Source organism: Pleurodeles waltl, chromosome 5, assembly GCF_031143425.1.
Source record: "Pleurodeles waltl isolate 20211129_DDA chromosome 5, aPleWal1.hap1.20221129, whole genome shotgun sequence".
Lineage (NCBI taxonomy): Eukaryota > Metazoa > Chordata > Amphibia > Caudata > Salamandridae > Pleurodeles > Pleurodeles waltl.
The window spans coordinates 1,665,720,556-1,665,747,204 of NC_090444.1; the positions used below are offsets into that span (position 1 = coordinate 1,665,720,556).

General features: G+C 48.6%; 1 protein-coding gene across 1 annotated transcript in view; it reads right to left on the reverse strand.

Moving 5' to 3' along the window:
* LOC138296657 (b(0,+)-type amino acid transporter 1-like) overlaps positions 1-25,987 on the reverse strand; it is a 97,424-nt gene extending 71,437 nt beyond the window's left edge. Inside the window, exons 1-2 of the mRNA XM_069235996.1 lie at positions 25,196-25,987; positions 17,804-17,937 (exon numbers count right to left, since the gene is read on the reverse strand). Coding sequence (XP_069092097.1) covers positions 17,804-17,937; positions 25,196-25,948 — 887 coding nt within the window. The 5' untranslated portion in view covers positions 25,949-25,987. The remainder of the gene's footprint in view (positions 1-17,803; positions 17,938-25,195) is intronic.
* Positions 25,988-26,649: the final 662 nt, after the last annotated feature.

Below are 26,649 nucleotides of genomic sequence, written 5' to 3' on the forward strand. Positions count from 1 at the left end.
TGCTCAATGGTCGGCCTGGGGGTAGGTGTATATAGAGTGGCATAATATTGGGCAGAAGTAGTGGTTATGCCCAGAGGAGTGCTATGAATTACCCTGGCTGCATTCATCACCTCGGGCCAGGTGGTATAATAGTTTGCTATTTTTGTCTCCCGAGCCATATATGCGCACTTGGGAGGCGGGCCAAATCAGCTTCGCATCTTTGAGGGAAAAAGTACTGAGCTCCTCTCTTACCAACTCCAGGGCCCTTCCTGGCCCTCCACACCCTCCTCATCAAGCTCTCGTTCCAGCAGCAATGCCTGGGCTCCAAGCTGTGATATGTGTTTTTGGTTCTCCTTTTATATTGTCGACGCAAGAGAGCCTTAGCATGACCCCGGATAGTGGCTTTACCTGCCGTCCAGAACATTATATTGGACTGGACAGTACCTACATTTTCCCAAAAGTAGTGCTCGATTTCAACACGGAGGCTGGCGGAATAGGCTGCATCCTGTAGATCCCAGGAATTGAGGCACCACATTGGCCTCTGAGCACAGTCCGGAAAGCCCATACTTAGAAGTAATGGGGCATGCCCAGAAATGCCCTGCACGAGTATCTGTGCGTGGGTGAGCAGAGGGAGATCGGTAGCCGGCATAAGGAGCATATCTATGTGGGCATGTGTGTGGTGAGCCACTGAGGTATGAGTGTATTCCTGGGAATGAGGGTGCCAAGTGCGCCACATATCACACAAGCCCAGACTCGATAGCCATTTATTCAGAAGAACAAATCACCTGTGGTGGATTTGCGAGAAAGGGCCGGTAATATCTAGATCCAAAAGAAGGACAGCATTCATGTCACCCCCTATAATAGTGTGGCCCGTAGGCATCTGAGTGATTGAGTCTGTTAAAGTGGTGAAGAATAACTTGATCACTGTGGAAGAGGCATATACACTGAGAAGATTGATAGGAAAGCCTTTTGTCATGCCCGCCAGGGCAATAAATCTCCCTTGACGGACAGACCATGCCTGGTGCACCAGCATGGGGAAACTGCGGTGTAGGAGTATCGAAACTCCCCTGGCTCCGTATGTGAATCCCGCATGGTATACCCGATCATATCCATATCGGGCAAGAAACAGGCAAGTAGTCCCCATTTGATGTGTTTCCTGAAGGAACAGGATGGAGGGACGAAGATGCTGCAAGTGTCGCAGTACAGCCTCCCTTTTGATTTTATTGTGGTGCCCGTTGACATTCCACAACATTATGGTACGGGGGCCATGGAACGTGGGAAGATAAAGAGTTGGGCCCAAGAGAGCCCCCCAATAGAGGGTCCCCGAGGCTCAGCGAAGGAACATGCGATGTGGGTTTGAACTACTGCATGGGTCCCATCTGTGTGTAAGTGTTCAGTACCACGTGACATCAACATAAAAAACAAGAATAACAATACTCAAATAATAACAAATCAAGGTGAACATCACCCAACATCCCCCCTCCCCACACTTCCCTTCCCAACTGGAGAAGCATCTGTCACCTTTCAGTAACGTCTACCAGTAACTCAGAAGAAAGGAGAAAAAGAATTATATGATATGAAGTTGCGGACTCCTCCAGGAAGTAAGATCTTTATGGCTGTCCTGCCTGTTGACCCAATCAGCCACAACCTCGTGGCTCCACGATCAGTCAGAATAATTGTGTTTGACTTAGTCTCTCCCCCTCAGGTGGGGGCATTCGAGCCCACCAGACCAGACTGCAAGGCGCACCTGTATGCTGTGGAGTCGATGGGCCAAGAGAACCGGGACTGGATGATCTTGATATTTGTGGGGTTTTTCATCTCTCTTGGCTCGATTGAGTGCGGGAGCACTTGGGCCGGGTGCCTTCTCTCTCAATCACCTCAGGGCCGCGGGCCGAGGTCCGGCTTGAAGGATCCTCTGCCTCAGAACATGACTGGAGCAGCCACTCTTCTGTTGCCCATTCCCATGCAGATTCAGGGGTATAGAAAAATGGGCTTTTCCGGCATGCAGGACCTTAAGGTGGGCTGGAAAAAGGAGCATGTGTTGCATGTATAGTGCTTTCAATTTCCGTTTTACTTGTTCATAAGAGCGCCCCTTAGTCTGAACCTCACTGGAGTAGCCCGGATAAATTGGGATGTTTGAATTTTGGAACTGTACTCCTTCTTGTCGGCAGGGCTCTGTTAGAATACAGTCTTGGTCATTGAAGTTGAAGAAACGGGTGATCAGTGCCCTAAGAGAAGTGCCCAGGGTGGGGGGAGTGGTGAGGGGGTAAAGGGGTGGAGTTGCGGTAAGTGCTCTATGGACTCCCTACACATTGAACCATGAGGCCAGTTTATCGGAGGGTATCCATGTCTTGAGCCATGCCTCGAGGAAATCACCAGGATAGGAACCCTCAGCTCTTTCCAGAAGACCAATGAAGTGCAAATTGTTGCGTCTCGATCGATTTTCGGCATCCTCTGCCCGTCGCTGTAGTTCATGAATGTGAGTGAGTAAGCAATTTACTTTGGTCTTTAACTCTTGAACCTCATTCCCTACTGAGGAGACATGTTCCTCTGTATCAGTAACACGTGGTGTGGCATTTTTAAGGTTCTACCATAGCAAAGCCATGGCCACTCTCACCTCCCTAATCTTATGCTCAACTGCTACCTGGGAAGACTGGATAGCCTGTAGGATCTCAGCGGTGTCTCCTGTGAATTGAGATCGCATCTTCCCGGTAGTCCCCGTCCTGCACCCCAGCCGGGATGGTATATTTATCGATACAGGTTTGGGAAGAAGAAGGCAGCGCCCGCTTCTCCTTCCCCATTGCCAGGGTCATCCAGGCAGGGAACCGTGCCCACTTTGCAATCCTCAACCCGATGAACAGGCTCGAAGGTGATTGGGGAGGCGTAGAGTCTCTGGGGGTGCAATCGTGACAACTGCACCCAACCAATCGTGTCTCAGTCTCTGGATTCCTGTATGCGGGAACCACAATTCCTCCACCAGCACAGAGGTGCCCCTGGGACTCAGGAAGGGGCAGTATCAAGGCCCCATGGGGTCAACCAATTGTTTATTATTTCAGTACCTCTCTACCCCTCAATAGCCTTCAATTCACAATCACAGCAGCCCCAGCGTGAGGCTGAGAGGGAGGAGAGGGGGGGAGAGCAGTGTACTGTGTGTCTCACCGCATGTTGTCTTCAGCAACGTGGTACAGCTATGCAGTATCCTTGGGTGTCCACAGACACCTCCAATGCTATCACTCTGGCCTTCCCCCTCTGATCGATGGTACCCCAACTTCCAATTCAGAGCCACTGCCTAGGAATCAATTCAACTCCAACACGGTCTCAGGCCTCAGGCGACTGGGAAGGTGCATCCGGCCTGGTCCCGCACCACTCGGCTTAAGGACCGGAGTGCGCCCGGTGTGTTGCCTCACTCTACCAGGGCTTGTGTCTGCAGTCCCCTGTCCTCAGGGGACACGTCCTGCCTACAAAGGTCCGGGCTTACTCTCAGAGCCACGAGTACCAAGAGGCCAGCCTAGCTGCAGTCAGATACAGGGGGTGAAGGGTGGCGCGCCATCAGTCTCCCCGGCAGGCTGCGAACCGCCCCAACGTGGGTGCGTCATCTCCGTCGCCCCGGTGGGACGTCTGGCTCCCCCCGATGCGATGAGGGCTTCACATCGTGCCTATAGTATGTCACAGGTAGATTACCGTCTTTTGTGTGGATCCAGCAGGCAGTCTGACAGCATGGCTTGTGGCAGATGACGGAGGGGTCGAGAGCACTCTTAGAGTGTGACCACCATCTTGACACCCTAAGCCACGCCCTTCACTTAAAAGATATTTAAAGGCAATGCACATGTTAATCTATGGGAGAGATAGGCCTTGCAAGAGTGAAAAACGAATTTGGTAGTACATGTAAAACACACCAGTGCATGTCTTATCTTTTACATACACTGCATAGTGTACCTGTTAGAAAATGCATTGATATGGCATGGTGCAATTCTCAATGGCAGTGTAACTAACTATGTGCGGGAGAGTTGGTACTGTTCCTACATTTCCTGGAACGACAGCATGACATCACCCCGTCAGACGACTCCCAGGTGAGTAATCAGTATTCGGTTCCACCTCACCCTCAAATTGTAGGTTAGTAGCATGATGTAACCATGCACCCTGCCACTACTAGGTCAGCGGTCCCATTTAATGAATCGAAGAGCCGCCCTCCAGCAAAGTTAGGTCACTGGGATGAAATCAGGAAGTGCTAGTGGGAGTGGGGCACTGTAGAGCAGATTCAATTCCACACGATTAGTTGAATTGTCCCATCCCCAGTTAAACCAATCATTTATCATCATTAGTTGTGCAGCTAAATAATAGCCAGAAAGGTCTGCCATTCCCAAACCCGTAGGGAGAATGTCTGCCATTACAAAGGTTACCCACCCTAAAGAATTCAAAGGTAGAAGGCCCCATTGTTGCAGATCCCTATTCAGCCAGGTTGTAAGGGGCTGTATGATAAGATTCCACACCAATGCTGGAAGAGAGGAGATGCAGATGCCCTAGTACTTGAAAAAAGACAATGGTGTGGAATCGTGGGAAACAAGAATACACACCTTGAATCACGCTCAGAGGGCACCAGGAGGGATTTAGCTTTGTTGAGATAAACATGGAATTTGAAGGCATCTTTTTGTATTGCTCAGTCTTTCTCAATCCACCACAAATTGGCTGGCGACCCACCAGTGGGTCACGACCAACAATTTGCGAAATGCTGAACTAAAGAGTTTTCTTGCTAGTTTGCACTATATTTCAACTGGAGATTGCTCTCAAATGGAACCTTCTGACTGTCAATAGAAAGATGGGTCTGTCTTGCTATAAAACAAAAGGCTTGACAGCTTTGCAAAAACAGCTCCTGGTAGATGCATACTCCAACCTCTCTAGGCTGTGATGGAACCAAGGAGTCAAGAGCTAAGCACAGAAGGCCTCTTGCTGAGACCAGTAGAAGAACATCTGAAAGTCTAACACTGTGCCCTTAAAGTACCACTCACAGCACACAGTAGGAGCTGGAAGTTGGCACCAGGCATGCTGGTTCTTGGGCAAGTGCATAGCAAAGACTGTCATTGGTGGTAGAGTCTGATTAAGTATTACCAGCTTTGACATATAGGCCCTCATTACAACCCTGGCGGTAAATGCCTCCTACTGCTGTGCTGACAGCCGCCAACATACTGTGACCGCAGTGGTATTCTACTACGGGTATTATGACCCACACATAGAATACCTCCACTATACAGACACCCACACAAGTCCGCCACACCAAAGGTCAGTGATAAACTGGTGATAGCAAAACCCACACCATTACGCCAACAGGAATACGCCTACAGTATCACGACCCACGAATCAACGCGGCGGTCTTTCAACTGCGGTAAACCATTGGTGGTACACACGGCCGCACTCAAAATACACACACATTTACAAAACATCACCACATTGGACAATTCAAACTACACACACACCTGACACATATACACACACCAAACCTGCACACTCACACCACTATAAAAAACACACCCACAATACCCACAACCCTTTACAACTAAAAAAAAGATAGCTAACTGAGAGAGACAAGCCAGGAGCACCCACCCAATCAGAGGCACATAACACCATCACCCATACACCATTCACGCACATCACAACATACACAATAACACATCCCCCCACACATCACTCCACACATCCTCACACATATCACTCGCACCACATCCATGGCACCCCAAAGACACTCCAGGTTTTCTGAGGAGGGGCTAAGGGTAATGGTGGAGGAAATCATCCCAGTGCAGCCACAGCTATTCGGATCACAGGTGCAGCAGACGTCCATTGCAAGGTAGATGGAGCTATGGCGGAGGATCGTGGACAGAGTCAACACCGTGGGACAGCACCCAAGAACCAGGGATGACATCAGGAAGAGGTGGAACGACCTACGGGGGAAGGTGCGTTCTGTGGTATCAAGACACCAGATTGCTGCACAGAGGACTGGCGGTGGACCCCCACCTCCTCCCCCACAACTAAAAACATGGGAGGAGCAAGTTATGGCGATCATGCATCCTGAGGGCCTCACAGGAGTAGCAGGAGGACTGGATCCTGGTAAGTCAAATCTTAACTACCTCATCCCACCACCCTACCTGCATGCCATCACAAACTCCTACCCATACCCTCACCTCCATCACTCCACCACCTCACATGTACCCCACTAGCACAACCCACCCATCCCAATACCAAGCCATGCATGCAACAACAATGCATGGGCATCACTCACAGACCTGCATGGACAGCCATCACCCAATAGAGGAATAGAGAAATCACCACTCACACAAGGCCAAGCCGACAGGGAAATCACAATCATACAGAGAAACACACCCATGCACAAGATGGCACACGCAGATACATTAACAATTAGCAAAGGTGATTGAAAAAATCGTTGACACACAACTAACCAGCCACCTCGAAGACAACGACATCCTGGACCCCTCCCACTCCGGCTTCAGACGAAACCACAGCACTGAGACCGTCCTTCTCGCCGCCACAGCCGACATCAGACGCCAAATGGACAATGGTGAAACATCAGCCCTTATCCTCCTGGACCTATCCGCCGCCTTCGACACAGTCTGCCACCGCACCATGAAATCATGTATCCAAGAAATCGGAATTCAAGAAAAAGCCCTCGACTGGATCATCTAATTTCTCTCTGGCAGAACCCAGAGAGTCCGCCTCCCCCCTTCCGCTCCAAAGCCACAGACATCATCTGCGGCATCCCCCAAGGCTCATCCCTGAGCCCTACGCTGTTCAACATCTACATGGCCCCCCTCGCACAAGTAGCCCGACAACACAACCTCAACATTCTCACCTACGCCGACGACACCCAGCTCATCCTCTCTCTCACCAAAGACCCGCGCACCGCCAAAACCAACCTCCACGAGGGAATGAAATCCATCGCCGAATGCATGAGAAGCAGCCGTCTGAAACTAAACTCGGACAAGACAGAGGTCCTCATCCTCGGACCCACCCCCGCCGCCTGGGAAGACTCCTGGTGGCCTACCACACTAGGAACCCCACCGACACCGACTGACCACGCTCGCAACCTGGGCTTCATCCTCGACTCCTCCCTCACCTTTTCTAAACAGATCAACGCAGTTTCCTCCTCCTGCTACAACACACTTCACATGCTCTGTAGAATCTACAAGCGGATCCCGACAGAAACCAGAAGAACTGTGACACAGGCCCTCATCAGCAGCAGACAGGACTACGGCAACGCACTCTACACAAGCATCCCAGCAAAAGACCTACTACACCTCCAACGCATCCAAAATGCCTCCGCCCGGCTGATCCTCGACGTACCCCGCCACAGCCACATCTCCCACCACCTGAGAAACCTTCACTGGCTCCCCGTGGACAAGAGGATCACTTTCAAGCTTCTTACCCATGCCCACAAAGCGCTCCACGACACCGGACCAGCCTACCTGAACAACAGACTCAGCTTCTACACCCTTCACCTGCCAGCTCCGCTCCGCTAACCTCGCCCTCGCCGTCGTTCCCCGCATCCGAAGAAAGACCTCCGGCGGCAGATCCTTCTCATACCTCGCCGCCAAAACTTGGAACACCCTCCCCACCAACCTACGACAGACCCAAGACCTACTCACCTTCAGAAGACTCTTCAAGACCTGGCTCTTCGATCAGTAACAGTAACCCACCCTCTCCTCCCCCCCTGCGCCTTGAAACCCTCACGGGTACGTAGAGCGCTTTATAAATCCAGTGATTGATTGATTGATTGATAACAATGCATTTGCATCCCAACAGGACCGCTACCCAGTGTCAGCGGAGTGGAGGTGTCAGCTACATCCAGTCCCTCCCCCCCTGAAGAGGCCCACAGTGATGACAGCAGCTCTGCACGCCTGGATCAGGGTGACCAACCTGGCCCATCAGGGACCTCTGGACAGTCGGTTCCCCTGCCACAGTCCCAACCCACCACAGAGCCTCCCCCCTCAGGAAACACCACCACAGCACCCACCCAGGGGGCCCATGCCACTGTCCCCAGGACACGTCAATCAGCAGCGTGTCCACCACTACAGGGACCCCAGGCAACCTCACAAACACAGGACGATCAGGGACCTGGGGTCAATGGCAGTGGGCACACGATTCAATGGACAGAGGCACAGGACAACAGGGAAGCTGGGAGGACCGGTGTGCGACAGGGGGAGGACAGGCCCAGGGAAGCCACTCTCCACGAGGCACTCTCCAACATCCTGGGAGCATACCACCATTCCCAGGAGACCATGGGCCAGGTACTGGCCAAGTTGCAGGAGACCCAGCGGCTGCAGGAGGGTCAGTACCTGGGGATCAGGAAGGACCTAACAAAAATATACACCATCCTGGTCACCATTGCAGGGATGCTGGCTGACATGGGCAAGACCATGAGCGAGGCAGTGGCACAACAAAGGGTGCCTGAAACTAGCCAAACCGAGGAACAGCCTTCCACCTCCGCCGGTGCTACTGGACAGGAGGCCCCTCCACAGGACCAACAGGCCACCAGCACCCCACCCCCTGCAGAAGGAGAACCACCCCGTGAACGGTTCCTGCGATCCAGGCAGAAGACAGAGAACATTGCCAAGAGCCCCGCAAGGAAATACGACTCTCCTGATAGTCACCCTTCTGTCCCACTCTGTTCCCCTGTCCACTTTGAACTGCCATTGCTCCCATTCCTATGCCCTCTTGGACAATGCACCTGTGATACCAAGAGAATGGACTCTACCATGGACTTTCCTCCACCATCACCCCAGCCCCTTGCACATACCCCTATATTTATTAACACCTAAATAAACACCCTTGAAACAAATACCAATCTGGAGTCAGTGTAATGAATCCCAAATGTATTAGTACAACGTTCTCAAAGCATTGCAACATATATGTATAGTGAAAATACTACAGGATGACCTTTGGTGGGCAGCAGTACATATAGCAGGAGCCAGAATGGGGCACAGAGGTCTGAAAATAGAGAATCAAAAGGGAACAGTCAGTGGCCATAGACATAGGGTAAGAGGCTGCCATGTACAATGTCCAACAGATTACTGAAATGTTAAGTGGAGTTACAGTCTCTTACCTGTGTGTCACTGGAAGTACTGCTGTATTGTTTGTTCAGTTGTTCACATCTTCTTCCTCTGCCTCCTCTTTGAACTGTCCACAGGCTCCACCGCTGACACAAGACCATCTCCAGGGTCATCCCCCTGCAGAAAAGGCACCTGGCGTCTCAAGGCCAGGTTGTGCAACATACAGAATGCCACGATGATCTGGCACACCTTCTTGGGTGAGTAGTACAAGGATCCACCTGTTAGATGGAGGCAACAAAACCGGGCCTTCAGTAGGCTGAAGGTTCTCTCAATTATCCTCCTTGTATGCCCATGTGCATCATTGTAACGTTCCTCTGCCCTTGTCCTGGGATTCCTCACTTGGGTCAGTAGCCATGACAGGTTGGGGTAACCAGAGTCACCTGTAAATATCGAGGGACAACTGTTAGACACACACTAACCCTTAGGGACAACCCCATACCCAGACACCTACTTATACTGGGTGGGGACCTTGGGCTCACCTATTAGCCACATCCGGTGCCTCTGGAGTTGGCCCATCACATATGGGATGCTGCTATTCCTCAAGATATAAGCGTCATGCAAAGAGCCAGGATATTTGCCATTCACATGAGAGATGTACTGGTCCGCCAAACACACCATCTGCACATTCAACGAGTGATAGCTTTTTCTTTTCCTGCAAACCTGTTCATTTCTCCGGAGGCGAACAAATGCCACATGTGTAATATCAATGGAACCTATGATGTTGGGGATATGTCACCAGGGCATAAAAGTCAGCTTTCACTGTGGCTAATTCATCCACCTAGAGGAACACAATGTAGCTGCGCATGTGTTTCAGCAAGGCAGACAACACTCTGGTCAACACGTTGGAGAACTTTGGCTGAGGCATCCCTGATGCCATGGCCACTGTAGTTTAAAAGGAACCACTTGCCAGGAAATGGACCACTGACAGGACCTGCACTAGAGGGGGGATTCCTGTGGGCTGGCGAATAGCTGACATCAGGTCTGGCTCCAATTGGGCACAGAGTTCTTGGATTGTGGCACGATCAAGTCTGTATGTGATGATAATGTGTCTGTCCTCCATTGTCGACAGGTCCACCAGGGGTCTGTACAATCTCATAATCTGCCTCAGTGGTTGTAGCCTATGGAGGAGAACGGTGAGCAGAGGGTCATATTTCCACATAGATTGCATTAATATTGCTGAATTTACGTCACAGATGCAGTATGTGAAATCGAGAGTCAGATGATGTGCCAATGTCTGCTGTGACACAGTTAGGTGCCATGCCATGTGGCCCCCTGAAACGGTGGCTGCCTGAGCTATGAGGAGGGCCAAGTGGAATTGAGGTAAGTGCGCTGGCGTTGTGCGTCATCGCGGTAGGCGGTTGATGACCGCCGCGCAACTGCGCATTGGTTATCATTGGGCCCTATGGGTTTCAGGAGCCAATGACGATGTACGCCGGCGGTGACGGTACGCACTGCTGTGGACGTCATCCCCATTTTCTATCTCTTCACTCACTTGCTACGTGACCATCAACAGGAGAGGACCTACACTGCAAGTGCTGCTGTGACCTGAGTCTGGAAGCGACAATGGCTCATGTGTCTGGGGAAAGGGCCCCTGCCTTCACTGCGGAGGAGTTGGAGAAACTGGTGGATGGGGTCCTACCCCAGTACACATTACTCTACGGTCCTCCAGACAAACAGGTGAGTACACTGTGAGCATGATGTGTGGACAATGCATGTTTGGAGTGGTGTGGATGTAAGCCACATGTTGGTGGGTGCTGATGCGTCCTGGCCTGAGTGCTGCATGAGAGGTGGTCAGTGTATGTGTGTCAGGGCAAGGGTGGGAACTGGTGGGCAATGGGTATGCCGGTCCGGACGTGTGAGTGATTTCCTTTTCTGCTGTCTTTTCCTTCCAGGTCAGCGCCCACCAAAAAAAGGGTATTTGGCGTGCCATCGCCAAGGAGGTTCGGACCCTGGGGGTCTATCACAGGCGGAGCACCCACTGCCGGAAGAGATGGGAGGACCTGCGCCGCTGGACCAAGAAAACGGCAGAGGCCCAGCTGGGGCTGGCCTCCGAATGTGGAAGGGGTGCCCGTCGCACCATGACCCACCTGATTTTCCGCATCCTGGCGGTGGCCTATCCGGAGTTGGATGGGCGTATGAGGGCATCACAGCAGCCACAACGGGGTGAGTACAGATTCAGAAAGCTGATTTTGCGTGCTTTAGGAGGTAGCTGGGTGGGGGCTGTGGGTGCCCGTAGGCCAGGGCGATCATGGCTGGGTAGGTTCCTTGTTTGTAGGCTCTGGCACACTCCTACCCCAATGGTGTGAGTGGCCATCTACTACTGGGCAGGGTCCTGTGGGTGTCAGGTGTGCAGATGCTGGTGTTAGGCACTGTACCCCATGGGCCGGTGATTATCTAAGTGACTGGTTGGCATGGCCTAGTGCATAGGGCAGCTCACTATGTGCTGTGTCCGCCAATGGTAGTGGTGTTGCTGGCATTGACCAAGTGTATCCTCTGTCTCACCGCCCCCCTTTTTGTTTTGTCGCCCTGTCCTTGTGTGCATTAGCATCATTTGGCAGAGGAGCAGAGGCAACCGCGATGGAGGGCACTGCATCCCACATGGGCCTGGAAGCCGAATCCACCGAGGTTGAAGGCACCAGTGGGACGGAGGACGAGGGGAGCTCCATGACGGGGACAGGAGGGGAGACCACTGACAGCGACTCCTCCTCCGATGGAAGCACCCTGGCGGTGGAGGACACCTCTGTGCCCACCCCAACAACAGGTACAGCCGCCACCCCCCCCACCAGCACTGCCCTCCCAGCAGCCCCTCAGTGTGTTTCCCGTGCCCGCTCACCCAGGAGGGTGGGCATCTCCTTCGCCCCAGGCACCCCAGGCCCTGCCCCAGTCAGCCCTGCTGCCCTCAGTGAGGAGGCTATTGACCTCCTGAGATCCCTCTCTGTTGGGCAGTCAACCATACTGAATGCCATCCAGGGTATAGCAGGGCATTTGCAACAAACAAATGCATACCTGGAGGGCATTCACTCTGGCGTGGTGGCCCAACAGAGAGCATTTCAGGCTCTGGCCTCAGCACTAACGGCAGCCATTGTTCCTGTGTCCAGCCTCCCCCCTCCAACTTCCACTACCCAGACACAATCCCCTCTACCTCAGCCTATCCCAAGCACACCTTCAGACCAGCATGCACCCAAATCACCACACCAAAGTGGCTCAGGCAAATATAAGCACCACACTTCATCTCACAGGCACCCACACAAGCACCATGCCCATGCAAACACACCAACATCCACTGCCTCCACCATTTCCCCCTCCTCCTCCTCCTCCACCTCCCTCCCAGTAGCATCTACACTCACACTTGCATGCATTACATCTTCTTCCACTACCTCCATCACCAGCGCGCCCATCACTACACGCCCCTCACTGGCAGTCACCACCCCCACAACCATGCACACATCCCCTAAGTCCTCTCCCAGTGTGTCTGTGACCCCTCCTCCCAAAGTACACAAACACAAGCACCCACCCACCCAACAGCCATCCACCTCACAACAGCATCCAGCCCATGCACCTTCACCCAAACTCAGCAGACGTACACCTCCTACAACCACTCCCTTTTCATCCACTCCCAAGCCCTCTCCATTTTCCCGTCCCAGTGTGTCTAAAAACGCTTCCTGGCTAACGTTAACCTCTTCCCTACCGCTTCACCTTCCCACCGGCCTTCCCCTTGTGCCAGGGTGTCAAGATCCCAGGCCAGCACCTCAGCCACCGAGTCGGCGTCTGCTGTGGTACCTGCAAGTCCCAGAGGATCAAAGGGGCCACCCGTCAGGGCAGCCAGTGTGCCACCGACCACTGCAAAGGACCATCCCCTTCCGCCACCTGCCAAGGTGAAGAAGGGGCCAGCATGCAGCACGGGCAAGAAGCACAACCCACCCAGCAAGGCCTCCTCCAAAACTCAAGCTGCCAGTGCAAAGGTCCCAACAGCATTTGCCAATGTGGGGAATGGGAAAAAACCCAAAGCAAGGCACTTCAGGCCTCGGAGGTGAGGAACTAGTGCCCACCATCAGTCCCAACAGCCCCGCAACCTGTACAGCGGAAAGCACCACCACAGGCACTGCTACCTGCACCGCCCCCTCCCCGCCACCTGCACCACCACCTGCACCGCTGCTGCCATACCAACTGTGAGCAGCATCATCTCCAGTGGGCAGCCCTCCGAGGCTGCAGGAGACGGCCTGGTGTCTCCCTCCCCCACTACCAGCACCTGCACCACGGCCAGCACCGGCAGCATCCCCGCCACAGACCCCGCCGCAAGCACCGCCACCTGCAACGCCATCAACACCGCCACATGCCCAGCCGGTGCCACTACAACTGTCAGCAGCAGCATCCCCAGTGGGCAGCTGTCTTGGGCTGCAGGAGACTGCCAGGAACCTCCCACCACCACTTGAAGCACCCCCACCAGCACCGGCACTACCACCAGTTTGCAGCCTTAGTCGCCGCAGGATGGAGTCTGGCTCAGCCTCCATGGGGTATCATGCTAACTGTTCTCTGCAAATATCATGCCTTAGATACCCAGGTGAGGGAATGTGAACTGCCACACCCAAAGTGCAGCATCACTGGGCACAATGCCCCCTCCAGAACCAATGGAGACAGGCATCCACTCACCCTATCCTTGGCAGGATGAAGCAGACTGGGCACAATGTCCCCTCCAGAACCAGTGGAAACATGCATCCACTCACCCTATCCTTGGCAGGATGAAGCAGACTGGGCACAATGCCCCCTTCAGAGGCAGTGGAGACATGCATCCACTCACCGTATCCTTGGCAGGATAAAGCAGACTGTGCACAAGGCCCCCTCCAGAACCAGTGGAGACATGCATCCACTCACCCTATCCTTGGCAGGATGAAGCAGACTGTGCACAATGCCCCCTCCAGAACCAGTGGAGACATGCATCCACTCACCCTATCCTTGGCAGGATGAAGCAGACTGGGCACAATGCCCCCTCCAGAACCAGTGGAGACATGCATCCACTCACCCTATCCTTGGCAGGATGAAGCATACTGTGCACAATGCCCCCTCCAGAACCAGTGGAAGAAGCCACCCACTACAGAGATTGTGGCCTTGCACTCCCCAGGACCAAGCAGTGGGCAAACCACCCACTTGAGAGACTGTGGCTTTGCACTCCCCAGGACCGAGCAGTGGGCAAACCACCAACTTAGAGACTGTGGCTTTGCACTCCCCAGGACCAAGCAGTGGGCAAACCACCCACTTGAGAGACTGTGGGTTTGCACTCCCCAGAACATCGCTGTGGGCATGTTGCCCCCTCCAGGAGCAGTGGCATAGTACTATCTTCAGGCTGAGGTGCCCCCCCCTTTCCCCCTGAGGCGCCTGTGTGTTTTCGACCTGATGCCCCTACAGTGTCCTCTCCGTTTTGAGGCAGGAGTCAAGTGTGGGCTTCGCCCATGATTTTTTGGCCCAGTGGGCCATGGACATTTGCAAAGGACAGTGTACGGCCTTCTGTACATATCGTAAATATTTGTACATACTGCTTTTATAATTGTTAACTATGTCTGCCTATTTCTAATATATCACTGATTGGACTCTATTCATTTTGTCCTTGTGTTCTTCCAAGGGGTTACGGGGTGTAAATGTAATGTTGCTTTATGTTTTTGTGTGTATGGTGTTGTGGGTGTGGGTGGGGGTGTTGCGTGTTGTGTGTGTATGTGTCACTCACTTTTTCCTCCCCCCCCCCTGTGTGCTAGGTGCAGTACTCACCGTGGTTGTACCCGCCGCCTTTGATATCCGTCGTGAATGAGAAGATACACCAGCATGGGGAAAACCTGCAGCTCGGCCTCCATGGCGTCCTGGTTCTTCGTTTCTTGTCGAAAGGTGAGTGGATTGCCTTCCAAGTCCTGTTTACGCCAGGCTTTTGATAGCGTTGGTACCGCCACGGAAAAGCTGGCAGATTGGTGGGTTGTGATAAGGTGGGTGGTACATTGTCTTCCACCTGTCTGTTGGCGGTTACCGCCACGGGGTTTGTTGCTACCGCTGTGACGGTCGGAGTGTTAAAGTGACTGTCTGTGTTGGCGTTTTCCGCTGTGGTCATGATCCCATTTTTTTTACCGCTGGCCTGTTGGCTGAATTACCGCGCTTTAACACCGACCGCCAGGGTTGTAATGAGGGCCATAGTGCCAGGACTGTAGGGCTTGTAAAGCTTCACCATATTCTTGTTGAAAACATTCAAAGTCTGGGTGTGAGCAGACTATGCAACCCAGAATGAGGGTATCCTGCCATAGGCCCCACCAGTAGACGTATGCCAGAAGAAATGCTACATCTTCATGAGGTCCTCAAGAATCAGATGTTGTGTACACTCTGAACATACTGCATTGTGTTTGGGTCTGTTAGGGACTTAGTAAGAATAGTGTCGGTAAGAAGAAAGCCATTTGCATGATATGACTGTATGAATACAGCAGTATGCTATGTCTGTATAAGGGAAACACATGACAGGACATGGTCTAGATCTGTCCCTATTATAAAGCCAACATGCTCCAATTTAATGCATACCTCAGTTAAAATTATAAATGGTACATTTGCAGCCAGAGATTTGTTTTTCTTTTTCTCTGTCAAATACACCTCAAGATGGATCTGGAATCCTTAGTACTTCTGATGGTTTCATAAAGTGAATTAGGCCATACTCTTGCTGGGTATAGCAAGTGTGAAAGGAAAGGCTGTACAATGTAATTATTTCTACCACACTGTAGTGCCTTCTGGATGTGAAAAGCAAGCAATTCTGTGGTTGTGTGAACAATACTTAAGCTGTTCAAAAAAAGGTTATCTGATGTGTTCCCACTCTATTTATACCCTCACAATGTGAAGCTTGGCATTAGGACTTCTGGCATATAATCATGCTGGAATGTGCACTACTAAGCAATGGTCAGAAAGCTCCCTGCACAGTTTTGGAGTGTGCACTTAACATAATTTCTCCCGGTGTTTCAGTCACTGTGTTTTTCATTTATTTACCAGTGAGCTTAATGATCATGCAAGTTCAACGTGGGTTTCCCTGTTACATAAATTCAGACCCCAGAGTGATGTCCTGAGGCCGAAGCAAACACCCAAAGTGCCCTTTCATTGAGAGACTGGCTACTACCCTCTCTATGTGCGCATTAGTGGCAGCATAATTTATAGTTAAGCAGCAGACTTATTTACTTGTTTCTGACATGGCGAGATTACCTCTGTCCTGTCTAGAGAAGGAGACGTCCTGCTGGGAAAGGGGATACTGGATTACACCCAACAGAGGGAAGTCCACCTAAAAGGAGGTCATTAGTTCATCTGCCTGAGGACCTTTTGGAGTTGTTGTGATGTCAGCGCCCCCGCCACCAGTGGGAGGATTTCTGAAGATGTGGAGTGGACTTATTTAATCCTCTGATGATGTGACCCCCTGTGATCTGTGTCACTGGAAGCACTGGACATTGTCCCCAGGACCCTCTTTCTGTGCCTATATCAGCATTGCAATATCAGGGTGGGGCCTTCTGGACAATTTGGGATGTGGGCTTCCTTTTGAGGCTCTCTAGTCTCTGTGTATGATGACAGATAAGCCATAAATCATGTGACCTTTTTAAGTGACACACAGTCTCTCTAATCTGTGATAAACCCTGGTATCTCCCTATGAAGAAATGCAACTGATGTGTATGGCCGCTGAACTCTTATGTCAATAAATTCTATTTAGGATTACAGACACTGTATACAAGATCATCATAGAAAAAGACTTGCCTTGGACATAATGTTATAAGAAACCAATCACTTAGCACATTGGCACTATTATAACATTTAGGCTCATATCTCTGACTAGTATTACATCTTTGTATGTCTTAAAAGCTTTCTTTTCACAAAGTAAAACATTGACTGGACTTTAGGGCCTGATTTAGAGTGTGTCGGGGTGGGATACTCCATCACAAACGTGACAGATATCCCGTATGCTGTATTGCAAGTGCCATTGGATATAATGCACCTGTAAAATGGCAGACGGGGTATCCATCAAGTTTGTGATGGACTATCCAATCCACCAAACTCTAAATCAGGCCCTTAGTTATTTAGATGTATTAAGAAATTTAACTGCGTTCTGAGTTTCTAGCCCACACCTCCTCTTTGGAACGCCTTAGCCTGCTCTGTCTCAGTATCCGAAGAGTCAAATGCTACATCGGAATGCTTGGCAAGCCAAACTGCAGTCCAAAAGTACTGTGGCTTCAGAGCACCAGTGGTAAGCAAATCTAGTTGTCACATTTGGAGTCCTATTATCTATTATTTCTTTGTGACTCCCCGAACTTGGTGTTGTGCAACTAAAATAGACCATTTTGGAAGAGCGACCCTATAATTGTAATCTTAGCTACATGTCAAAATGAGTCTCAGTCCTTTAGCTCCAGGATACCATGCAGTGATACTTTATGCTGGCTCTGGGGATCACTGGACTAATGCATACACTCCAGTGATCCATATGCAACCTCATGGTCACAGGTTCAAATCCTGGCAAGTCCACTTAGCCTTTCTTCCTTCGGGGGTTGTTAAAATGAGTACCACTGAGTTGGGTAGCATTAAACATCTGTTACCTGCCAATAGTGCCAAGAAACATCTCAGGAAATGCTGTTATGTTGTCATACTTTCTATTGCATTTAAAATACAATGCACTGTACAATACAAAGGCCAGTGATGGCAGCTTCCATACTTACCCCCAACTCACAGCCACAGCTCCTGATGCCAGAAGCTCACCAGTGCTCATTATGGTGAAGTAGCTGATGTTCACCATTATATAAAGACAGGTGACTAGTGGGACAGCGATCATCAACGCTCTTGGAAGGTTTACCTGAAACATACAACAAAAACGTCCTATATTTTAATATAAAAGGTAGAAATTACATTAATATATGTAGTTAAGCTGTAGGCCTTGAGTACTTATCTCACAGACCTTGAGCACTGAACCTATCACCTTGTGCTGTACATAAAGTAATTGACTAAGAGTTCCTGAGCCTCCACAACAAAACACATATGGTATACACTCCTTCTGCGATTCCCTATTGAGATCATCAGTCTCATGGACATAAATGCACAACTTTTGGATTATAAATTTAAGTTTGTTCTAAAACTCAGAGCAGGAAGGTCAAATTCAAATATACTTTTCTGACCCATACCACAGTGTGTGAAGTAGTTGTAGAGAAACATTCCTAAATTCCAGAAGCCTAATGCAAATTACTCCCTTGCCGCCTTATTTTTTCATTTTTTTTTAGTTAAAAGTTATGCTCACTGCTTAATGTGTAAGCTAATGTTATTTGGAGAAACTGTATTGCTGTAATACTTTTTACTGCCTTACAGATTGACTGTAATTATTATTTTACAAAAGGAAACAAAGGGAAACAACTCTTCTAATAGTCACATATCTCTTCAGTGATTTTAACTTGCTGCACAAATGTAAACCCTTGCATTCCGGTTTTGGTTAAACAAAGTTGTTAAAACAAACAAACACGAAAAAAGGCCATCACATTAACCATGCATGCAGCTGCGCAGAGTATAATATGCTATTTATCACCACTGTCGAGGGAGCACCAAAACCTCTGTGCACGCTCAACCCTCATTCCCTTCCCCTTTTTAAACATTTGTAAGCCAGCTCTCCATCAGGCAAACTGGAGGGATGTTTGATGGGGAGCCAGAGGGGCAGCAGGGGCCAAGGGCCTTTCCCTAGGGCCTCAAGGGCAGTTTATGTCTCAGAGACAGGTAGTGGGTGTCCCGAGTGGGCCCGGGGCACACACTTAAAAAAAATCCAGCTTCCATCACACCCTGGATGGCAAGGAAGCCGGTGGGGCCGCTGGGACTCTAGGCCTTTCTCCTGTGGGCCCCAACATTGCCTACAGTTGTTGGGTGCCCCAGGTGGGTGATTATGAAATGAGTGGAGTAGCCACTCATTTCATATTCACTGATGAGTGGAGTAGGCACTCATTTCATATTCACTGCTTCCGCTGGGGAGTGCCCCATAATGCCCAAAAAGAACCTTTTGCTTTTACTTTTAGATCCTGGTGCTGCCCTGAGAAGGTGTAGGGGTGCCACCAAGCATTTCTTTAAGTTAGGGGTGCAGCAGCTCCTCTAAGAACATTAAACAACTGGCAGTAAGTGGGTCATTGAATACATGACCCAAGGAGAGCTTAACATTTTTAAAGCACTCCAGCTGGAGCTGTAAGCTCTTTAGCAGGAGGGCGTAGACCCCTTGTGGTTGGTTCTATGGCTACATGTTGTGGCCTAAAGAGTATGACCAAAAGACTCAACACATGTTTATGTTTCTTTTGAATAAAAATGCTTTATTGTAAATATTTCAAAATACTTTGCAACAGTAATTATTATTAAACATAGCCATACATGGGAATACGCTGTGTTAGAAATGGGGTCTCTGGTTGGCAGTCAGGTTACCCCCTGTCCAAGCAAGGACCCTCACTCTAGTCAGGGTGAGTCACACACAATCCAAATTATCCTGTGCCCACCCTCTGGTAGCCTGGCACTGAGCAGTCAGGCTTAACTTAGAAAGCAATGTGTAAAGTATGTGTGCAATAAAACATGCAATAACACAGTATAAGACCACAAAAATACACCACAAAGTGTTTAGAAAAATATATATTATTTATCTGATAAAATGCAGGTCAAAACGATTAAGATTTGATAAGTACACTTTGAATTATCACTGTAGTAAATGATAAAATAAGTCTTAAGTCTTTAAAATGTAACAAATGTCTCTTGCAAGCACAAAGTAACTGGTTTGTGTTCAAATTCTCTGCAAGGTACCGCAGAGGAGGAGATGCGTGGAAAACGGGGAGGTTTGCGTCAATTTTTCTGGCACACACAGAGGATGTGTCATTGAAATTTCATGCAGGGCAAGCTTTGTGTCGATTTCTGGCATGTAGACTGGGATCCTCTTCGGGTTGCGGTGTTTTCGGACGCCCCAGGGATGATACGTTGAAATCCTGGGCGTGCAGGATGAAGTCACAGGCGATGCGTGGAAATTTCTGCCACCCGGCAGGCGCTGCGTTGATTCTTCTTGCAGGAAGTCAGGCTGTGTCATTCCGGTTCAGCTTTGCGTCAATCCAGTGGGCCATGCGTCGGATTTCCGGTCACAATGCTGGCGCTGCATCGATATCCTCTTGGGGAAGTCGTGCTGCGTTGTTCCAGTTCGGCATGCAGTGATTTTCTCATCACGATGCAGGCTGTGTGTCGTTTCTAACAGGCTGTGAGTCTGTTTTCGTCGCACAAGGAGTTCTTTTGCAGAGAAGAAGTCTTTTGTTCCTGAGACATCATGGAACAGGAGGCAAGCTCTATCCAAGCCCTTGGAGAGCACTTCTCAGCACAGCCAGAGGACAGCAAGGCAGCAGGGCAACAGCAGGGCAGCAGTCCTTTGCAGAAAAGCAGTCAGGTGAGTCCTTTGGGCAGCCAGGCAGTTCCTCTTAGCAGGTTGCAGGTTCTGGTTCAGGGTTTCTTCTCCAGAGGTATCTTGTCCAGAAGTGTCTAAGGTGGTAGGGTCAGAGACCATGTTTAAATACCCAAATGTGCCTTTGAAGTGGGGGAGACTTCAAAGAGCGGCTTAGAACTGCACAAGATCCCCTTTCAGTTCCATCCTATCTGCCAGGGTCCCAGTAGGGTGTGTGGCAGTCCTTTGTGTGAGGGCAGGCTACTGTCCTTTGACATGTAAGTGTCAGGCCCTCCACCCTCCCAGCCCAGGGAGACCCATTCAATATGCAGATGTGTGCAAGTGTGACTGAGCATCCTGTGTTTGGGACTGTCTGAGTGAATACACAAGGGAGCTGTCAACTAAACCTAGCCAGACGTGGATTGTAAGACACAGAAGGATTTAAGTGCCTAGAAATGCTCACTTTCTAAAAGTGCCATTTCTTAAACAGTAATAATAAATCCAACTTCGCCAGTCAGCAGCATTTTGTATTACCATTCTGGCCATACTAAATATGGCCTTGTCACTCCTTTCAGACCAGAAGCTACCACTCAAACAGTCTATGAGGGTAGCCTTAATGTTAACCTATGAAAGGATCAGGCCTCACAGCAGTGTAAAACGAATATAGGAGTTTTACGCCACCAGGACATACAAAACTACACAGGTATATGTCCTGCCTTATACCTAGATAGCACCCTGCCCTATGGGTTACCTAGGGCCTACCTTAGAGGTGACTTATATGTAGAAAAAGGGGAGCTTAAGGCTTGGCAGGTACTTTTAAATGCCAAGTCGAAGTGGCAGTGAAACTGCATACACAGGCCTTGCAATGGCAGGCCTGAGGCATGGTTGGAGGGCTACTTAGGTGGGTGGCACAATCAGTGCTGCAGGCCTACAAGTAGCATTTAATCTATAGGACCTAGGCACATGTCATGCACTTTACTGGGGACTTACAAGTAGATTAAATAAGCAAATTGGGTATAAACCAATGTCACCATGTTTCAAGGGAGAGAGCATATGCACTTTAGCACTGGTTAGCAGTGGTAAAGTGTGAAAAGTCCTAAAACCAGCAAAAACAGTGTCTGAAAAAATGGAGGGAGGCAGGCAAAAAGTTAGGAATGACCACCCTAAGGCTGTCAGGTCTAACACACTGGATTAAAGTTAGTGATAAATTATTGTTGTGATATATTGACAAAGCCAATAAATAGGTTGATGTTGTACGGTGAAGTGCTGAGCCCCTAATAATGCCAATGGACATGCCTTTTCTATTTTCGACTTCTGACCCTTTAAAGAAGCCGGTAGGTCTGCCTTACTTCAAATGACAGCCTTTAGATTGTTATTTTATGTTTATAAAACTCAGAAATTCACTGAACAAACAAAGGTTAAAGTGACATTATAGTTAGGCATGGTAATAACTAGAAACCAGAGAAGAAGGCACCCCTGAAACAAATATGGGGGAGCGGAACAGGGAAAGAAAAACCAACTACAAAAAAATCCTACCCCTAATAACCTCTTTCCTTACTTTACAAAAACCTCAGAAATTCACTGAAAAATGGTTAAAGGGACATTATAGATAAGTAAAAATGTCGGTTAAAACAACATGTTTTAAGCTAACAAAACCACCACATATATTTATCAAAAGTAACTAGAACATGTGCCTATGTATCTATAACTCACACTCTGGCCTTGCACTGCTTTGACCCTCACATATTACATAACTCATGACATGTTCAGTGATGGCATTGATAACATCCTTACTCACATCTGAAATTATGTTGGTGATAACACTGAGCATGGCAAGGGCATGAGTCATAGTTATTTTAGGGCACAAGTTCTATTTTAAGCAGTATGATTCAAGTAATCTGTGTAATACAGAAATCCAAGATGCCAGAAGCCTGATTATTTTCTGTCTCTGTGCCTGTCCCTCCAAACTCAGCCCAAGGCCAACCCAAATCTCCACCTCCCTGGTCCCAATGTTGTGACAAGGTCTACTCATCTGAATATGTCCTCTCTACAAAAAGAAACCTAGGGCCTTATTTAAAACTTGGCAGATGGATTACTCCATCAAAATGGTGATGGATGTCCAGTCTGCCAAAATCTAAATCCCATTGAATTTAATGGGATTTAGCTTTCGGTCGATGTGACATCCATCATCATTGTGACTGAGTAACTCGTCTGCCAAGTTCTAAATCAGGTCCCAAGTTTTGTGACTTTCATTTCACAGAAAACATGACTTTAGTTTGTGGAGCTAGTCTCCCCTTTCCAACATCTCATTGTTTCAGCAGATCCTTAAAGCCAGGCAGATTTGCAGAGATTCAAGTGAAACCATTGGGGTTCAGACAGAGAAATGAAATTAGCTTCTTGCAAACACTGTTGCTAAGCTTCAGGCAGGCAGAAAGACAAGCTATAAAACATAGAGTAAATGGTATATTGTCAGAATTGAATTTTTCATTGACTTTGTCATTTCCTCCTACTCTGTGAATCTGATGTTTGTATCATATACCTGACAGAAGTTATTAATTGTCACGTTTTTGTCTGTGTTGTACTTTTTAAACAAATGTCTCTGCATTTTGTTGCACAAACATGTACCACATATTACATAGTTACAGATGCAACTTGTTCAAAATCGTTTTCAAGCTTGAATCTGAAATGTGAACTTTGTAGAACTGTGCAAAACATTTTATGGTGAAGGCTATTTTGCTATTATGATAAAGGCTTTTTAGCTATTTTGGAGTTCTGAGGAACAAGGCCTTAATTGAATGAGAAATACAAGATGTTCAATGGAGAAACAACAACGTTGGTCTAGTTGGTGCACTAGTCTTTCAGGACAAAGATCTAATGGACCCCTTGCTTTAAGAGTAGCTACTATTATAACGAATATCTGGGAAACTAATATGCATAAAAGTATTTATCTCTGGGGCCATGGGTATTGGAGCTGAAGAGAACAGGGAGGGATAAGAGCCTTCTATTGCGGTATTTTTTACCTGCTACGGGTTCAGTGACTTTGTTCACTATCTTAAAAAATATTTGTGGCCTATAGAAACATTCAGGATTTATTAGTAGAGAAAAATTAAGCATGTTTTCCTGAAGATCCTTAAACGATTCCTTGTCTTCCAGGGAATAATTTAGATGCTCATTCCTTGTAGGATAGCAAATCTATAGCGTAGGATATCCAGCCTGAATCTCATTGCATAAAGGGTCTTGAAGTTTCACCCCATAGTTTAATTGGGAAAAACAGTACCCGCTGGTGCATTTCAACCTTCTTCGACCAGCACGGGAGCAGAACATGATGATATTTAAAATTCTGTGTGGACAGGGTTTACATGCAGTCAGTCATTGCAGCCATCCTCATATTCCTTAATTGCATACTGTTAATAAAAGAGAAGAAAAGATGGCGTACACTCAGTCCGCAGGTCAGGGCATGAACCATCTGTCTAGAGCATTCTTACTGGCCAACAGGTAAAGTATTTCACTTCGGTGACTGGCGGTCACAGATCTTTTCAGAGCATTTCAGGTTACGGATTGAAAAGTTTGGAGAACAGATGACAGACTCGTAGGATGGACTGTGTGGTGATCTACTTCAAAGATTGGTAGGCGGATGGATCATCTCCTGAGGAGACTTCGGATCAGGGACATCCTAAGGATTTTGGGGGCCCTGGGCCAAACATATTTTGGGGCCCCTGTTCATAATAGCTGTGAATTTATGATCCAATTTCAGCTCTTTCATGCCCTTTTTTGGCCAGGTCACTGACAGTGCACAGGCTGGCCCAAATTCTAAGCATGTTTACATCTGATATTCAGGTAAAGTGGCATGCTCTTTTAATATTGTTACACAGCAGCAGCTAACTAATATTACTGAAAATATTTTCTGTGACATCCTCCAATTTCTCTTATGTGAGGTCCCCTGTTTTGAACTAAAATAAACTTTTTATGGATATAGCATGAAACATAAACACAACTTTTCTCTGCAAAATGTCCGTAATAGACTGTCACACATCATCCACATTAAAAATAAATTCAAGGAAAACGGTATTTTCAGCAGAACTCCTTAAAAATTATTCTTGTTCATCAGGGCAGGTTTTTCTGTTCTGCAGAACTGAGCTGGTTCTGTGGGGGGCGGCGGAAAGGCGGGGTCCCTGGGCCAGAGCACACTTTGCCCATGCATTAAAACGTCTCTATGGCGAATTGAGCCCACAGGATCGAGATGTCCACAAAACTCCAGCGATGGCTTGGCAGAAAATCTGACAAAATAAATAATTATGATACTCGACTATTAAGAGGAACCCTTGATGTGAGAGCCCTGGGTTTTGAAGTGCATGTGAGCATATGCATGTAATATTTGTCACGTTTGAGCAGTGCGCCATCTGCATTGATGGTGAATGATTATCGTACTCTGACGCTGCAACAATACAATGGTTTTATGTTGAATGGCCATTGCATGCATTTTCGGGATTTGATTAAATTAATTTGAATAGGTTAGATGTATAACATACCTGTTGATGAAATTAATCCAAAATAATTTGAACAGATTCAAGGTATAACATATCTGTGGATGTAAAAAATCATATGGAACTATTTCTTTCTTCCTGTGGTTGTGGAATGTGGTCATAACAAATCAAGGATAACATAACAAAACACTTACTTCCGGTCGCTTGAGTTCTTCTGTCACAGCGTTGATGTTGTTCCATCCACCATAGGTCCAAAGACCCTGATAAAACGCTATCCCAATCTGTCCATATCCTGTGGCGGTACCCTGGAATGCATTCTGGAAATGCAAATTGTTTCCATTGGCTAACATCACCACACCGCCAAAGACGATGATGAGTAGGGCTATAACTTTTGCAGATGTAAATATGTTCATCACTGATGTGGACAGCTTCACAGCCAAACAGTTGATAACTAGTATAAAAAGAATGCACGCTATAGCAGCACTTTTGACTGCGATTTCAGGTGATGGACACCCTGGGTAAAATGGCTTTACAACGTAGTGAGCAAAACTTAAAGATATGGCAGCCGTACTTGAAGGCCTCCGCAGGAATACGGTGAGGTAGATGTAAAGGAAGGCAGGTAATGGACCAATATTCCTCAAAAGGTATGTGTAGTTTCCTCCAGATTCCGGAATTGTGGTTCCAAGTTCTGCATAGCACAAGGCGCCAAGCATAGTCACCAGGCCGCCTGCGGCCCAGACTGTGAGGCTTCCTCCTATGCTTCCCATGTAGGCCAGCATCCTCTGTGGAGTCATAAAGATGCCAGAACCAATCATTGATCCTGCAACCAATGACACAGCACTAAAAAGGCCAATGCGGCGTTTCATCCTGAGTGGTTCTCTCTGGCCATCTCCATCTAGGGAGGGAAGGCTCTGGCTTCTACGCTCCTCTTCCTTCTGCCTCCTCATGGCTACTGTGCATTGACGACTGGTAGCCTGTCACATCCGGACCCCGCACATTTAAGCATAAGCGGCAGGCTGCAAGAATTGTGTCCTATATCAATGTGTCAGAATCTAAACATTAACCTACTTGTTAACTTGATGGACGTTTAGTGTTTGCAAAGGGATCATGGAGTCACGAAAACTACTTATTTAACCTGCCCTCCTTGTTGTCTCGCTTGTTAATGTGTCACTGTTCACAGCTTTTCTTGTTTGGACAGGTGGTGCTTTGCAAATGGGAAGATTAACGAGTACATTTAATTTAACACTCAAGTAGATTTCGGATCGGAATATGTGTACGATACTTCAAATGCTTGTGGCGACTCCATCACACTCCAACCACAGTTTCAAGGAATGTGCCATCGTACAGCTTTTTGTGTCTTTCCAGCAGTGTGGCTTTGCCATCACTTCAAGAGCTGCTCACGGGTTTACATATGCTGAGAACAAAGGCCCGCCGAAAAGACAATGCAGTCTCAGATTAATGGACACTTTATCGATCCATGATGGGGTTTGAATAAATAGCGTCTAAGTCAATGACTCTTCACCAAGCCCCATTCCCTAGTGGATTCAGCAGAGTAAGTTTGGCTACAGGGCAGCAGACGGTGTTTGAAGATGCGCCGATCGTGTTACAGTCCAGGGACTACATTACCTGCAGTGGTGCCATTTGCACC